General features: G+C 31.6%; 3 protein-coding genes across 4 annotated transcripts; all 3 read right to left on the minus strand.

The window, feature by feature from the left end:
• Positions 1–383: 383 nt before the first annotated feature.
• Positions 384–3,813, minus strand: LOC131612629 (disease resistance protein RGA2-like). 2 transcript variants are annotated; one of them, XM_058884390.1, is made up of 2 exons: positions 1,111–3,813; positions 384–992 (listed from the first exon to the last, which is right to left on the minus strand). In XM_058884390.1, the coding sequence occupies exon 1, from the start codon at positions 3,710–3,712 to the stop codon at positions 1,112–1,114; it is 2,601 nt and encodes an 866-aa protein (XP_058740373.1). In that variant the 5' UTR covers positions 3,713–3,813; the 3' UTR covers positions 384–992; position 1,111. The 2 variants fall into 2 exon arrangements, with proteins under 2 accessions (XP_058740373.1, XP_058740372.1); XM_058884389.1 differs by having other exon boundaries at positions 387–992; positions 1,092–3,813.
• A 4,484-nt stretch (positions 3,814–8,297) lies between these two features.
• LOC131610321 (transcription initiation factor IIB-2-like) lies at positions 8,298–11,858 on the minus strand. Its single transcript, XM_058882232.1, has 7 exons — positions 11,258–11,858; positions 11,071–11,095; positions 10,036–10,165; positions 9,825–9,958; positions 9,606–9,694; positions 8,733–8,809; positions 8,298–8,549 (listed from the first exon to the last, which is right to left on the minus strand). Exons 1-7 carry the CDS (start codon positions 11,608–11,610, stop codon positions 8,416–8,418), a joined length of 942 nt encoding a protein of 313 aa, XP_058738215.1. The 5' UTR covers positions 11,611–11,858; the 3' UTR covers positions 8,298–8,415.
• Positions 11,859–16,455: 4,597 nt separating this feature from the next.
• Positions 16,456–17,389, minus strand: LOC131614892 (uncharacterized). The gene is made up of 2 exons (XM_058886429.1): positions 17,157–17,389; positions 16,456–17,059 (listed from the first exon to the last, which is right to left on the minus strand). The coding sequence occupies exons 1-2, from the start codon at positions 17,387–17,389 to the stop codon at positions 16,456–16,458; spliced, it is 837 nt and encodes a 278-aa protein (XP_058742412.1).

The raw sequence follows: 17,389 nt of genomic DNA on the forward strand, positions 1-17,389 counted from the left end.
GAAGCTCTTTCCTTTGACTTCCTTATCGTTTTTCCTTGTGTTTTTTCATCAGAGTTTGTAGTAGGATTGTATGGTAAAGTAGGAACTTTGTGGTCCTCCTCAATAGCTTTCCCGAGATCTCTTACCTCTCTCTAAGTGTGCCTCAATTCATGCTGCTCTGATATGATATTTCACCATCATACGCAGGTGTTACTAATGTTGTGTCTGAGAATAAATCTATTTGATAAATTGAAGCAGTGTGTAACTGTGTATAGGCTTTGTAGTGAGTTTCACTAAGTTCACTCATAAGTCCCTTTTAAGAAGAAGGCTCTAGATATCAATTTGTTGTTGGTTAAGCATGACTCACAAAACATAAGCGAAAAACAATAGTTTTAATGAACAACAATCTGCTTGAAATGCATTGTATATGAAATTAAGAGTAAGAAACTCCTAAACTTTCCTCACTACTTTATTAACTAATATTAAATAACAGAAAAATTAAACAAAATTTCCACAAAGACTTGGTCAACTAGTGTAGCTAGCAGTAAGAACTGGTGATACACAAGTTCAACAAACATTATTAGGGTCATATGATGTATCCTTTAAAGAAAACAAATTAAAAAAGTGAGAAATTGCAAACTTACTAAGCAGTTAGTAACATATTGAGACAATCCTTCAAAATGAACAAATCTAAGAATCAATGGCAGACGATGTGTCTCTTTAAATAGAAATGTTATCGGTTTTTATAATTTGAAGAGTTGTCATATGTGTCTTATGGTTGTTACTTGTTACCAAGCTGTAATATACAAATGTTGAAATTACAAATTGAACAAATTACAAATGTTGAATTCTTACAAATAATTGTGAGTACTGAGAATGTAGAATGGAAGAGAATAATTATACATGCAGATGGAAACAAACATCCTGAGAATGTAAAGCTTCTTGCGAGCAATCATTTTCAACCATTGGTGCTTATTCTGAATCCTCAACCTACTGAACCCCCAAATCATATCCTGCAAATAAAGCAGATGTTACTGAAAAATTGTCCTTGTTGGCAATTTAAAGAAAACTAGAAATGTTTTTAGAATGTAAACAGACCCTAACATGTTTACCTTCAAGTTTGATGCTTACGTTAATGTTTTCCAATGGAAATTCGCTTGATGTGGCCAATCATGGGCCAGTACTCTCCAGATGGGGGCCGACATTTTTGGCACAACTCAGAACAACGATAAATGCGAAGTTCTTCAAGTGCAGTGAGACAATGCATGTCACTTGGAAGGCTCAAAAGTTCGGGACATGATTCAATATATAGGCTTTTGAGATGAGTCATCAATGTTGGAAATTCAGGAAGCATCTTGAGATTAGGAAACTTTCGAATTTTCAAGGTTTCTAAAGTCTCTGCTGCATCTTCAATCCATCTAGGCAGTTTCAAAAGTTTTGGAAAACTCTTAAGATGCAGATGTTTCAACCTCGATCTCTGCCTCTGGATTGGGCCTTCATAGTTCAACGACAGGTTGAACATCGGACAATCTTTAATTACCAGAGTTTGCAATTTCGGGAAAATATAAAGAGGGAAAGACTCCAAGCTCTTACAAGATTGAATATACAATGCTTCAAGAGAAGTGAATAGTGCATGTGCCCCGCTGACCAAAAGCTTCACATTGTCACAATGATATAAACCCAAAGCTTGAAGATGATTCAAGCTTGCCAATTCATCCAGTGACAGAAAAAACTGTTTTGTGGTTATATACAGTTGTCGAAGGCTTGTCAACTTCTCGAATCCCTCAGGCAATGTTTCAAGTTCCGTGCATCCAACGAGGGACAAAACTTGCAAACTCTGGAGTTTGAAAATAGAGCGGGGAAGTGTTTTGATTTGGAGGTTATCTCGAATATAGAGAACACACAGGTGCTTCAATTTGGCAATCGAGGTTGGTAGAGTCTGAAATGAAGAACTACTCAAATCTAAGTATAGTACGTATCTGTATCTTAATATCCATGTATGCAAAAGATTTTTACTTTTAAGACCCACTCCTTGAACAGGATATAATATAGTTCTCACTCTTTTGGACTTTGGAATCAAAGTATAGTCAAGTAAAACATTTTCTAAAATTGATAAATGCCTTGCTTTCTCAGGTATATTTTGAGTGTCCGAGTTTACCAATACAAAGTCGTCTCTCGCCACATGTATTGCAAGATCATGTATCAAATCATGTACTTTGAACTTGTAATAGTAGCCATAGTCTCTGAAATCCTCAAGAAATGATCGTGAATTTAACTCGTCTATATATTCTCTTACAATACTATCTATCTTTTCACTTCCATTTTGGGTTTGAACTAACCCAAGGGCTGCAAAAAGATTTATAATTTCATCACTATCGAAGGTGAAATCTTTGGGATAAAGGGAAAGAAAAGCAAAACATTGCTTCAAATAAGATGGCATTTGATCATAACTTAATTGTAATGCTGGTAGGATATCACCGTTCTTCATTTCTGAATTCCATGACCCATGGTCTCTTACATATTCCCACTTGTGCAAATCATAGTTTAAAAACAAAGAACTTCCTAATGTTCTCACGGCTAGTGGAACCCCTGCACATTTTTTCACCAGTTCTTTTCCGATCTCCACTAGATTTGGATACTTTTTTTTTTCTCCTTCCTTGAAAGCCCATTTGACAAACAGAGATAAACATTTCTCTGTATCAAGACCTTCTAAAACATAGGAGGGAACGGTACCCATTATCGAAGCAACTGATCTGTTTCGTGTTGTCACCATGATTTTACTTCCAGATGTACCAACTTGTAACAAATCTTTCAACTCAGTCCATTTTACAAGATCACCATTCCATATATCATCTAACACAAGTAAAAACTTTTTACCAGAAAGTTTTCGCCTCAAATGAATTTGTAGCCGCTCAATATCAAAATGGTCTATATTCTCCTGGTGAGCAACACTTGAAGCTGAATCGAAAGCAGAAGCAGCAGAAGCTGAGTTGATGACTTTAATAACAATCTTCCTGAGGTCAAAATATTCAGAGACACTCACCCACATCTTTAATTGGAAAAGTTGATCGATCCTCGGATCATTGAACAAGAATTTTGCAAGAGTGGTCTTTCCCATGCCTCCAATACCCACAATGGGAATAACACATAGGCTTTTATCACCATCAGTGTGAGGATGAGGTGGCTTCAAGAGCTTGATAATTGCGTCCTTATCTTTCTCCCTCCCAATTACACTTGAAATATCAACATATGAATGAGTTTTTTCTCTACTTTGCACAGCAACTCTAGGCTCAACGTCAATTTTCACAAGTGCAAACCCGGCTCCATTGGTTGCAGCCTTATCCAATCTGCCTCTAATATCTTTAATTTGATGTGCCATTCTAAAACGGAAAGCAAGTGGGTTAGAGGAAGAAACATAGCGGCATACCTTACTCCTTGTGCTGCCAGAATCTTCAACAGCTTGTTTTAGCTTGACTTGCAAACCAAATTCATCCAAAACATCATCAGCATCAGAGCAAATGTGTTGAATCTGCCTTAGCCATTCACGCAAAGCATGTCGTTGGTTTTTCTTCTCCTCCGCATCCAACAAAAGACCTCTGATAATTGACAGAGTATCTTTGATCCCTTGAAGATCATCATACACAGAACAGGCACGACCAACCTCTTCAAAAGCAAAAGAAGCGAGCTTCCCTAATAGTGAACCAGCAACATCAAACAAAAATGTTTCAGCCATGTGAATGATAACTAGAATAGTATAGCAAAATGGAGTTGGGATGCAATTGTGCTTTCATATCCATACTTGGTTGGTTATAGTCAATTGACACAGGTTGTAAGTCTTGCCTAGTCTACCAACTTATTTTATTCATGGGGGAACCAATGCAATAATACTAGTTGTTATTTTGTTTATTCGCAAATTGCAATGTAACTAACAAGTTGTTATTGTCAGAAGAAAGTAAGAACCAAATGAGTGGTTTTTAGTAAAAGAAAAGTACAAGCTCACCTCAGTTAAGGGTGTGTTTGGATTGGCGGTGGTCAGAATTGATTCTGAGATAATTGAGTTTGGTAGAATTGATTTTAACAGAATTGATTTATGATACAATGATATAGAAGTGATTGTTATCAATTAGTGTTGTTTGAATAGTTTTAACAAAATTGATTTTGAATTGTATAAATACCAAAATGGTAATGAATTCTAGTACAAATTAAAAAGAAAAAAAAAAGTAATTAATGAAAATTAAAGAGGGTAAAATAGGAAAATTTAAAAGAGTTGTAATAAATAATATGTAATAAGAGAAATTAGGGGTGATCAAAACCAAACCAACCCAATAGAAAACCGCAAACCCAACCAAACCAAACCGAAACCGCAAAAAACCGCATTTGGTTCGGATTAGTTTGGGTCATCTTTTAACAAAACCGCATGGTTCGGTTTGGTTTGCGGTTTGTATTTTATAAACCGAACCAAACCGAATCAAACCGCATTACGTTACAACCTAACTTTTACTTAACTCACATCCAACCCAAACTTAAATCTATAATACCTTAACCTTATGATTACGAACAATTTTATCATCCTTACACATGATTTTAGTCCTGATCTTCTCAAATCTCTAATAGCATTATCGCGTCTTCTTTGCCACATACATCTTCCCTCTTTTTCTATAATCTCTACTCTCTTATATTCTTTCTTTTTCACCTTCTCATTTTTATGCAAATGTTCCCTATTTCAGTTTCGTCTTTATCACACATCTTCTTCTCTAATCTCTCAACTCTTTTGTTTTTTCTTTTTCACCTTCACTAATCTCTCGTATCTTCTATTTTTTTGTTTCATTCTAATAATTTTTATATTGTTTTATACTATTATTTTGTGTTTATTATTCCACTTTTGTCTAATTTAATTTTTACATATTAAATAGAAAGTTATTGTCAAAATATATGACGGGTTTTGTTGTTATTTGATAGTGTATGAATGTCTAAATACAAAGTTATGTTATCATCTATATGTATATGAATGGTTCAATAAAATATTTCTAAAAAACCGAACCAACCGCACCGAACCAAACCGCATTAGGTTGGTTTGGTTTGGTTCGGATTTTTTTTAAAAGCCAACCGAACCAAACCAAACCGCACGATTTTTTCTCTTGCGGTTCGGATGATTTTTTTCGTCAAAACCGCCCAAACCGCACCGCGAACACCCCTAAGAGAAATGCTAGCTTCAAACCCACTAACACACTCTTTTAACACACACCACTAATAGTTTGACAAGTCATCCACTATCTTTACTTTTTGACCTGCTAACCAGTTCCACCGGTTGAAAAACAATCGCTTCAAAAAAAATTAAGAAACAATAATCTCTTTCAATTGAAAAAAAAAATACTAAAAGAAAATCATTTGCAATGCAGTTCTACAACTTTGTTGTTCTAATCTCTGTAAACTCCATTCCCAATGGCTTCTTTAGATCTGAAAATCTATCTCATCCCAGCTCTAACATGTATCTCGCACCATTTTTTTTAGATTCAATGATCTTTTCTGTATATCTATTGTCTTTGGTGCATGCTTGTGTGGTGTCTGTGTCTTAGTTTTGAAACAATCTAAATAGTTTTCATGGATAGGTATTGTATTTTATTGTCATTTTAAAATGGCTTTTGTTTTTGGGTTTCTGAGTTGAGATCTATTTTTGTTGAAAAAAGTTAGAGTCTACATTTGAATTCTAGAATCATATGATAATAGACATTGAAGTGATGGGCCTACTTGATTTTAGGATAATTTGCAGGTTAAAAAATTAGGTTTTTCTGTAGATAAATTTTAGAATAAGTTATATACAGAGAAAGTTAATGGGTTGAAAGTAACAATTTTTTATCAGAAAACATGAAGAGACAGTTAGTTGAATAAGGAAGACGAAACATTCAACTCTAATTACTAATAGAATAAATGATTATATCACATTAAAACTAATAATAAATTGTTAAAAAAAATGAAACCGGTTAACGGATAAAATAGTAAAAATATTAGATGAAGTGTCCAATTATTATTGGTAAGTGTTTAAAGAGTGTGTTAGAAAGTGTGATCCTAGCATTCCTCTATGTAATAAATATAGAATTGATTCTACTAAACTCAAAAGTTAGGAATTGTAGTTTCTACTAGAATTGTTTTTGGAGGAGGAGAATTGATTTTGGAAAAGTATAAAAAAAAAAAAAAAAAACCAATTTTCAAGTTAAAGAGGATTAGAAGTGCTTTTGAAGTTTGTAGAAGTCAATCCAAACATGCACTAAGTGGGGCATTAAACAGCACAACAAGATTGAAGTTTCCAAAGGTTGGCGGCATTGACTTCATTTGGAAGAGCAAACCCGTGACCAGTGTTTTAAAAACCGGACCGGACCGGCCGGTCGGACCGGTCGAACCGGGAACCGGCCAGGTAACCGGTCTGGTTCAATAGTTGGATCGGATATGCTATCAAACCGGTGGGAACCGGTGAAAACCGGGAAAACCGGGAAAACCGGCGGTTTAATTGCTTCTTTTTTTTGTTTTTTTTTTAACATTTCTTTTAAACTTTTTTTTTAATATATTTAGTAGTGTATTACTTAAATAGCATTTTCACATAGTTTTTTTTCGTTAGTGACAAATTAAAAACTTTATTGTCTATTTGTTATCTTTGGTAATAAATTTTCTTAAATAGCATAAACATATTGAATTTTATTTGATTTTCTTTTTAGGAAGATCCTATTTTGAATTAAATTTGGTACACATTAGAGTTATTTTGTTATAAACTATTCAATTAGATTATGTTCTAATTAGACTTTGTTTAGATTATGTTGTAATTAGACTTTGTTTGCAATTAGAATTTGTAATTTTTTATTATTTTGTTATGTGTGATACCTTTGTTTAAAATTTGAATTTAAGTTATGAAATTGTGAATTTATGATATGATATTTTTAAAAAATTTAAAAGGTAGTTATATTTTTTTAGAGACTGAATCATCCGGTTCCACCGGTTTTATACCTATATAATGACAGGTCTATTTAACCGAGTTATCCGGTTTAATCCGGTTTGGTCGTGCGGTTCGACCAGTGACCCAATACCCTCACCGGTTCGATGACCGGTCCGGTTTTTAAAACACTGCCCGTGACACAGATGAATGTGATTGGATGACGTAAGCTCCACTGCCCTTCTAAAACCAAGGCACTCTTGGAATAGTCTCATTTGAATTTATGTACCACTGAAGCATGTACATGTCGTTTAAGTGGCAGTTATAGTTTTTTCATGAATTACATTTTTAAAGGGCATTATTAGAATAAAAGTAGGTCAGCCTAAAAGCATGGATCTCTTTTATAGTTATAGATAATTTATATTCAAAACAAAATTAAATAAAAAATACCTTTATATATTTTGACGCGTGTGCCATTGAAAAAAAAGCAGACAAACGGGCACAGAATGTCTGCTTAGACGCTAAAATATACAAAAAAATATATATTTATACGCTACATTTAAAATATTAATTCAAATAAAGATGTCAAACATGAGAATATGTATTTATATGCTATGAAATTCACACATCTAAAATATTAAGTGAAATTCATAGTAATTTAATTGATATACATCACCTGTGTAAAATATTTTATCATTAATCATAATCGTTTTTTTTTTTTGAAATTTTTGGCTTCTATTTTAATTTTTTTTATATAATACATTTGAATGACTACAATTTATTTATGGTGTAAAATTCTTTCCATTCACAATGCATAGTAATTAAACTCAATAGTAGAAATGATAGTAATTAAACTCAATTGTAGAAATGATAATTAATGAATCTGTTCAAATCCATCCAATTGAGAGAGAGAAGTATTTTTAAAAAGAATTTAAAAAGCACTTTAACAAATAATTTAAAATAAAATAATTTTTCTTGCAAAAAAAATTATTGAAATATTTTAATTATTTTATGAATGAGGGATATTCCTCCATTGAAAAAATATTAATGAGCTGCTTGAATGAATTTCATACTTAACGGATTAAATTTTAAACAAATTAATAAATTGATAGATTGTTTTCATCCATCTATTTTACCACCTCTAATTAAAAAAAAAAAAGTAAACAACTAAAGTAGTTCTAATAAAATAGAACATCAATATCAAGTGCCACCTAAATAAATTGGACAGCAATGGGTGCCCTGTGAGTTCAGCCCCTTTAATGGATAATCTGTTCCTTTCATCAAGGTCTAGCAAATTTTATCTAAAGAATATCAAATCGAATGAGTAAGCTGAACCAAATCAATTGGTGTTGCAGTTTAACTACAATGGGAAATTCAAAATAATGATAATAATAAATAAAAATAAAGAGACGCTTTCATTTCAAACAAAAAGTATACAAAAGTTCAATGCACCCAATGCAACTGTTTCAATCAATGACATCTAGGTTGTTGAATATGGATGGTAATGATTTGTTTCAAGGGCTAGAAAGGTTCTTCAAATTCTCCTCCTTTGCATACCAATTTGGTATTATCTTTGAAACATGGGGATAAAGATCCTTGTACGAGTTCCTAATGGTCCCTTCTGCAACTCCTGTAGCTAGTGATATATCTGTACCAATATGCAATAGCTTTTATCAATTAGTTATAGCATAACAGAGAGCTGCCTACATAACCCAATATAGAGGTGGAGCTTCTCAATGGCAAGTGGGAGCCATAGCTCCCCCAATTATTTTCTTAGTTAATAAAAATATATATACAGATTTTAGCATAAGTATATGTAACTGTCCCAGACCTTTGAGAGGTTTTTTGTCATCTGAAAGTTGAGTAATGATGTATATAACTGCAGCAGCAATTGATATGGGACTTCTCCTGTCAAATTAGATGTTATTAGTATCAAATACAATAATATAACAAGAATCCATAAAAATTAAGGTACAGTGAAACAATCTTAGTTTTATACAATTGACTCTATATAGTCAAGTTTAGGGTGAACCATGAACAATATATGTTTTTTTTGGGTTTCCATAGTTTTCTCCACCGAAATTAATCCTATTAGAGGCCGGACACCAAATGTAACACCTATCTCAGCATGGTTCTCAGATTTAAACCATGGTTCTCAGATTTAACCAGTCAAGGACACTAAATGTGACACCTCTCTCAGCAAGGATTCGAACCATGGTTCTCGGATCTAACCAAACAACACCAAAATAAATATAAAAAGTAGTGGTTCTAAGTCAAGACTGATTAGATAGCTGAGTTGAAATATAACAAAATTACAAAGCTGTCATTTTCAACGAAAACTCAAGCTCCTCGGTAAGTGTACTAAAGCCATTCAAGAACACCACCCGACCTGTTTCCAAAGTTGTGTCTGTAGCATAAATTTTTCATTTTGATAGCATCTTATGATGCTTATTACTATAATTTATGTTTTACAATCTTACAACGCTCACCCCATCTTAGATAGGAGCTTGATCTTGACAACATTGTCTTGGGGCTAAACGTAACCCTAATATGCACAAGCTAGCCCTAATCTAAAGCTAATACAGTTGGATGTAGGTTCTTATCACAGAAACCTTGCCCAAAGTTCTCACCATTGCCAATCTCTAGCAGTGAACATATATTCCATAGTTTAAAGTCTGAAGAAATAAATCAAACTAAAATTTACCTTATATCAAATTCTTCAGATTTCGTAACAGATTCCTGAGCAGCTTTAACAGCTTGATTATTCATACCCAGATTGGAACAAAATCGCCTCTAAAGATTGAGATAAAAAAAATATGTTAGTAATACAACTATAAGACTTAGGGGAGTAGGTTACAGTGCTACACAATGATTGAAGTAGAAAGTTATTTTGTACAAGTGCACAACACTAAAGAAAACTGACCATGAAGTCCCCAGCGTGTATTGTTCCCATTTCTACACTTTGACCACCATTCTCCAAACCCAGTTGCTTCACTATGTATTCTTTTGCTCGGCCAATTTCCTTCTTGGTGGCTCCATTGGCAATTGAGCAAATTTCTATTCGAGATTCATCAGGATCAGGGGCTCGTGTCTCCAGGGAAGCATTGATATATTAAAAAATTCATAGGATGTACCTTTCACGGTTCGCGGTATTTCTTCTTGTCGACAAGCAATGTAGAGGCAAGCAGCCAACAATGCATCCTGATTTCTTCCCCTACTAGATTTCTGATCTTCAACCCGCTTGTATATTTCATTCGCCCGGTCCTTCAAATTGATAATAAAAGGAATATAAGAGAAGCAAACACAAACTTCACATCTAAATTGGAAGTTGAAGATTGAAAATTACAACAATTGTTTCAAAGTGCAACTACTACGATACCAAAAATCTAAAAACAGTTTCATCAGCCTTGACACGTGAGAGGATATCACAAAAAACATTCTCTGGCCCTTTCTCTTCGTTAGATAACATTCAGCTGTCACTCCTCCTTACTCACTTAACAAAAATTGATAGAGATGCTTTGCCAACTTATGACGAAAAAAAATAAACCATTCAGAAATTTCCAATGTTCTGTTTCCAAAACTTCTACACATCATTCTCAAAGAATTTTATAAAAAACTTTTACACCACTCTCAGTAAATTGGAAGTTGAAGATTGAAAAACTACAACAATTGTTTCAGAGTACAACTAGTACAATACCAACAATCTAAAAACAGTTTCATCAGCTTTGACACATGAGAGGATATCATGAAACATTCTCTAGCATTTTCTCTTCATTAGATAGCATTCAGCCATCACTCCTCATTACTCGCTTAATTAAAAATTGCTAGAGAGGTGCTTTGCCAACTTAAAACAAAGTGAACTTCCGCAAACAAACAAAAAAATCAAATCAAATCATTCAGAATTTTTCAATGTTTTGTTTCCTAAACTTCTACAGCATTCTCAAAGAATTTTACAAAAAAGTTGAAAAATGTTCGAGTCCAATGATACAGATTGTAAACCACAATAGAAGAAGCATTGAAATCGTTTTGAATAATACACACTACAAACTAAACAGCATGATAGTTCAATACAATCTAATCTAATTTCACATATGTTGATCAAACTTGCATTATAATGATGGTAAATGAACATGAAGGGGAAAATAACAATCGGAAACAAAAGATGATACCTTAACGGTTCCAACCAGTCCCAACCTGAAATTGAATCGGATTTGTCAGCATATTTCATAATTGCCTAGTTCATCAAGTAATAAGATTGAAACTAATTTCACGTTACAATCAATAAAAACACCAAATTACAAGAGTTCAATTCAATATTCAATCATATATTTCTGTATGAAACCCTAACTAACTAACCTCTCACACATGGTGCCAATCGTTTTGAAAGCAAGGATCAAGCCACGATCGGGATTGGAACCTCGATTCTGCCAGCGCCCAAGAGAGGACGAAAGGAAATCACCAGAGGCGCCGTTAGGTTTGGCAATGACGGTGGAGAGACCGCCGTCGGTGAGGAGCGGGTTGTTAGGACCTCCGACACGTACGGGATCGTTATCGCCAGACTCATTAGCGAAGGTTCGCCACTCGGAGGTCTCGTCGATGGAGTGAGATTCCAAGACAAGGCCACACTCCGAGCAGACGGCGTCCCCCGCCGAGTGGTCGAACACCACCTCCGTCTGGCGCTTGCAATCGCTGCAAAATGCATCAGACATGATTGCTGCTAGGGTTGATTTTTATTTATTTTCAGTTGTAGTTAGATCGATTAAGAAATGAGATTTTCTTCTCTGTTGTTAATGTTTATATCGTTTTTTTTTTTTTTGTGGAGGCGTTATGTTTCTTCTTCTCAGGTTGAAACGGAGAAAGAATAATGGAGGATTTGGTTGGAGTTGTGTGATGGTATTTATAGGAGGAGTAACCAAAAATCGAAATGAAAAAAAAAATGGGTTCGGTTTGTGAGACTCGTTGGTTTGGGAAGGTCATACGGTTTTCATGCTTAAAGAAAAAAGACAGGTTCGGTTCGATGAACATCTTGGATTTATGGAGAAATTTATTATTTTATTCATCATATGTGTTAGGATATCATTTTAATATTTATTTACTTGTTATTACTATAAGAGAAAATGTTAAGTTACTTTATTATTAATTGGTATTTATTTATTTAGTACTAATTATAAGATTAATTTATATTATATTAATATTAATTCTGTTGTTTTGAAAAAATTTATTATATTAATAAAAAAAATTGCAAATTCGATATCTAAAATATGATCTAAATTAAATTACAATTGAAACAGATTGAGCTAGTTGGATTATAATCAATAATTTAAAACTTAATTAAATCACAATTAACTTTATCTATAGATTGAATGCGTTTTTGTCTGAAAATCATGTGATTGTCTTTAATTAAAAGTACTCTTCCAGTAACAACTTATTAAAAAATGTATAAATTACTCTTATTAAATGAATCAAAATATAAATTTTAAAGTATGACTTTGTGTGTTTTTTAAAATAAGTTTTATTGAAAATTTTAAAAATTATTTTAATTGACTATTAATTATGGGAAAAAATAAAAAATAAAAGCTAAATGCAATTTATATTTAATTTTACCTTTTAAAAAATGAAATTTTTAAATAATATAATTAAATCGATTAAAATTTTATTCTTTTCGAGTAAAGTAATTCAATATGGATGATAAATTTAAAAATTAGCTACAATTTTTTCTAAACTTTTTTATTTCCAAACTTGAAAAAATGTAAAAAAAAATTTAATGACAAATTAAAAGTATTCCCCAAAATAATATTTCATTAAATTTTAGCTTTAAATTTTGAAATCAACTCTTTATTGTTTGATAATATAATATGTTCTACATAATTTCTTCAATAATATTTAATCATATTTTAAATAAAAAATTTAGTCTACTAAATCTATAAAAAATTGAGTACATCTTCAAATGTTATTTAATAAATTTATAATAAAAAAAATTAATACAAGAAATTAAATTAGGATAAAAATTAAAATAAAAAATTATATTAAATTAATGTAAATTAAAAATATAATTTGAAGATTGGAATTCATTATCATAAATACAAATGACACCAATAATATATTTTCTATCTTTTAATATTGTTAAACGATTTAAAAATACATATAAAATCAACAAAATTTAAATATCTTCAAATTCAAACTACATATTTAAATTTTATGAATAGTGCATTATATTTTTTGTCATAATTATTAGTATTTGCAACAAAGAAAAGTTTTATATTAATTATCAAAATTAAAAAAAATCAAATTCATACAAAAATAAAATAATTATCATTTATATTTTATAAATAAAGTATAATTTGAAAATTATTTATTTTATTTAATATTTAATATACATTTATGTTTTATGGTCAAATACTTATAAATCGTCATTCTATACTACTCCATTTAACATAAGCATTGAATTTACATGAATTAAATATAAATTTAATATTTTTTTTCCTTATTTTGTATTGGAGTTTTAATCTCATGATATAAAACAAATTTTATTTGGATCTAGAAGAGGAAAAAATTTGAATAACCAAATATTTTTAAAAAATATCAAACAAATTCATATTTCAAAAAAATTACTCTACTAATCATGTTGGGAGTCTTTCAAACATCAAACATGTAATGGGATAATTTTTTTGATATATGAGTTTGTTTGATTTTTTTTTAAAGTTTGGTTATTAAAAAAAATCTTTCTAAAAAGAAGTAGACAATATTTTAAAACTCAAGCTGTTACGGTCGGCCGGATTGGGTAAACCATGATTAATAGGGTATATCGGTTTTATAAGGTTATAGGTAGGGTAGAAATTGTTAGAACTTGAAATCACTTGATTGGTAATATATATATATATATATATATATATATATATATATATATATATATATATATATATATATATATATATATATATATATATTGAAAAAACTAAATTTGCGTTCCTATAACCAGTTACATAAAACCTGTAACCGATTACAGCTATTAAAACTAGAAAATTACAAATAGTGGTAATCGATTATTGCGAATGCATGACCGGTTACACCAACAGCAAAATCACTTTTTTTTGCTTATTTGACTTTTTCTTCATACCTGTAACCGGTTATACGCTTGTTGTAACCGGTTACATCACTTGAATTATGAAATTTCTCATAACACACCACCTTAATTCAAGTGCTATAAATCTTCCATGTTCATCTTTAAATTGAATGTGTTTTTGTCCTGAAAATTATGTGATTGTCTTTAGTTAAAAGTACTCTTCCAGTCACAATTTATTAAAAAAATTATAAATTACACTTATTGAATGAACCAAAATATAAAATTTAAAGTATGACTTTGTATGTTTTTTAAAATAAGTTTCATTGAATATTTTAAAAATTATTTTAATTAACTATTAATTATGGAAAAAAATGAAATTTATATTTAATTTTACCTTTTATGAATTGAAATTTTAAAATAATATAATTAAATAAATTAAAATTTTATTCTATTCGAGTAAAATAATTCAATATGGATGATAAATTTACAAATTAGCTAAAAAAATTTCTAAACTTTTTTATTTCCAAACCTGAAAAAATGTAAAGTTTTTTTTTTAAATAGAAAAATTAAAATTATTCCCCAAAATAATATTTCATTAAATGTTAGCTTTAAATTTTGAAATCAACTCTTTATTTTTTGATAATATATATGTTCTACCTAATGTCTTCAATAATATTTAATCATATTTTAAATAAAAAGTTTCAGTCTACTAAATCTTAAAAAAATTGAGTGCACCTTCAAATGTTATTTAATAAATTTATAACAAACATCTAAGGTTATTTGATGAGTTGTGACAACCTTCTCCAATTGGTTGAATTAAAGATAACTCTGATACTATCATAACTCTATAAAAAAATTTAGAGGGTAAAAATAAGTTAGATTTAATTTCGTCTAATCAAAGAGCTTTGTTCAATAAAAATGGCTTAAGTTATAAATTTTATAGATAATTTAGTAATATCTGCCATGTCACGAAGAAATCTAATTGTCTTGCTTTCAAGCAATTTCTATAATAAACTAAGTCATTTGGAACCTTATTGTAATGTAAAATTAAATGAATCAAGATGATCAAAAAGAAATAACTCTAGAACTCTTAAAGTCACTAACGCACCAAAGATAATTTGTTCTAAAATTAATTTATTTTGCAGGAATATTTTGCAACTTTAAATGAGCAAATTAAAAATTTAAAGAAGATGCGAAATGCATGAGTATACTTTGAGTACACCAAAGATATATTTGATGATAATCAAGATAATAAGTGGTGGTCTTTATGGTCTTTGATTTTTTTTTTATAAAATTTAACGGCTCTATAGTGGCAGTCTACGAGCCTCTAGGAAGTTTGAGGTGAAAGATTTTTTCTTATCACCCTTGATAAGTGTGAGCCAACTTTCGTGATTCTACGATGTGATGTCATTCCTTTTAATAGGGGAGTTTCTCAAGATAAATTAAGATATTTTGAGGTAAAACACTTGGTAGGGATTAAATCAGAAAACTTTGATTTAATCCACTAGAAAGTGGTCTTTTATGTACTTAGTGGATTTATTTTACCACTAACATTTTTTGTTTGAGATGAATTTGATTTTAAACAAGATTGTCAAACTAAAAATAAAAATTTAGCAAAGATGTGCAATCTTGGTGACACAGAGATGCAAAAAGAAAAATGAAGCATGTCCAATACCATCCAAGGCCCAAAAGACCAAGGGAGTTGAAAAAGGGTTATATAATCGATTAATCCTAAAGTGCTAATCAATTAGGCGCAACTGAAATTAAAATTTGGCAAAATACCCTTTTTGGTCTCTTAACTATACCCCAAGGTCCATTCTGCTCTCTTATCTTTAAAAAGTGTCAAAGTGGTCCTTTAATTGTTCAAAAAGGACCATGTTTGTCCTTTCTGTCCAAATGAGAAGCTTGTGCACTAGTTGATTGAGTTGGTTGTGCACTAATAGGCTGAGATGATTGTGCATTGGTAGCCTGAGATGATTGTGCAGTAGTTGATGGTACCTTGCAAGTAAGTTTGTTGTGTCCTTGTTTCTTGCATCTACTACACTTTACAATGAATCCAGTTTTTCTCATCTTTTTATCAGTGCCATCCAGTTCACCTTGCTCTAAATTCCTCCTTTTTTTGTCTTCCTGGCATTTTCTTAAATTTGGGTGGTAGAACATCAGGATACTCTGTTCTCTCCCATAGGTTTGAGCCATTGACTGGAAAAATGACTGGCTTGTACACTTGCATATATCTTGATTTCCTGTAATACTCAGGAAAGCAGCCAAGCTTGGTAGTAAGTTGACTTGGCTGCTTTCCATATAATTTCATTTAGTTTTTTTCCAGGATGCTTCTTCCTGAAATTGTTGTAGAGATGCCTAACACAAAATCTCTGTTCAACCCTATGAAGAAGTTCCTCCATTGCAGGCAATAACCCATAAGTCATCAAAAATGAATATAAAATGAGAAATTTACAACATATCAAATTTATAACATGAAAAATTTATAGTGTCATACATTTTGTTGATCAGAAATGAAAGTGTATGTGAGGCACTCTTCTCTCCCACCAAGATCATCAATAAGCAGCTCCAAGAACCATGTCCAGCTATCCTTGTTTTCACTTTCAACCACTGCAAATGCTATTGGTAGCATTTGATCATTGGGATCTCTGCCAATAGATGCAAGTATTTGACCTCCACAAAGGCCTTTCAAAAAACATCCATCAAGTCCTATGAAATGTCTGCTCAACTTGAAGCTTTCCTTACAAGCTGCCAAGCATATGTACAACCTCTTGAAATGTAAATTCTGAACATCACTACCTTCTTGTGCAGGTTGAACACCCACCTTACAAGTTGAGATTGGGTTAGATCTTAGTAACTCATGTGCATAGTCATATACCCTTGTATAATCCCCTAGAAATGACCCATCAACCATGTCTCTGGCTGCAAACCTATCCCTTATAGCCTTGGTTTTGTTGACCCCAACATTCCACCTCTTCTGAACCTTTTCCTTAATGTCCTTAAGCTTCATTCTAGGGTTGGTTTTAAGTGAATTTTGTAACCTCTTGCTCAACCATTTTGTCTTCAATAACTTTACATGATACTCTCTACTGCAACTATGAGTGTCAACTAATTTTCTTAGCACAGTAAGATTCCCATTCACATCCATCCTTACACCTAACCCTAACCTTTATCTTGTCATTCTTAGTGAACCTTAAATCTCTGCCAGAATGGACTGCATAAGTAACAATTGCCTCCTTGAAATCTTCCTTTGTAGTAAAATAGGTTCCCACTTCCCATTTGTAATTGGACATATCCTTTAAAAGCTTGAAAATTGGATACTTCTTTCTCCTAGCCCTACTGCTATCATCACTATCACAATCACTTCCAAGATCCTCAATATCATTATCACTTCCTTTACTATCTTCTTTGTTTTCATCACACAT

Source organism: Vicia villosa, linkage group LG6, assembly GCF_029867415.1.
Source record: "Vicia villosa cultivar HV-30 ecotype Madison, WI linkage group LG6, Vvil1.0, whole genome shotgun sequence".
In the NCBI taxonomy this organism is placed as follows: domain Eukaryota; kingdom Viridiplantae; phylum Streptophyta; class Magnoliopsida; order Fabales; family Fabaceae; genus Vicia; species Vicia villosa.

What these genes read in the sequence shown, in the direction of transcription:
- LOC131612629 (XM_058884390.1), bottom strand. Translation starts at nt 3,712, where the DNA reads ATGGCTGAAACATTTTTGTTTGATGTTGCTGGTTCACTATTAGGGAAG.
- LOC131610321 (XM_058882232.1), bottom strand. Translation starts at nt 11,610, where the DNA reads ATGTCTGATGCATTTTGCAGCGATTGCAAGCGCCAGACGGAGGTGGTG. An exon ending in ATTGGCACCATGTGTGAGAG is followed by an intron (nt 11,096 to 11,257) that starts GTTAGTTAGTTA and finishes ATTCAATTTCAG; the next exon opens with GTTGGGACTGGTTGGAACCG. An exon ending in TGACAAAAAACCTCTCAAAG is followed by an intron (nt 8,550 to 8,732) that starts GTCTGGGACAGT and finishes ATATTGGTACAG; the next exon opens with ATATATCACTAGCTACAGGA.
- LOC131614892 (XM_058886429.1), bottom strand. Translation starts at nt 17,389, where the DNA reads ATGTGTGATGAAAACAAAGAAGATAGTAAAGGAAGTGATAATGATATT. An exon ending in CATTCTGGCAGAGATTTAAG is followed by an intron (nt 17,060 to 17,156) that starts GTTCACTAAGAA and finishes TGACACTCATAG; the next exon opens with TTGCAGTAGAGAGTATCATG.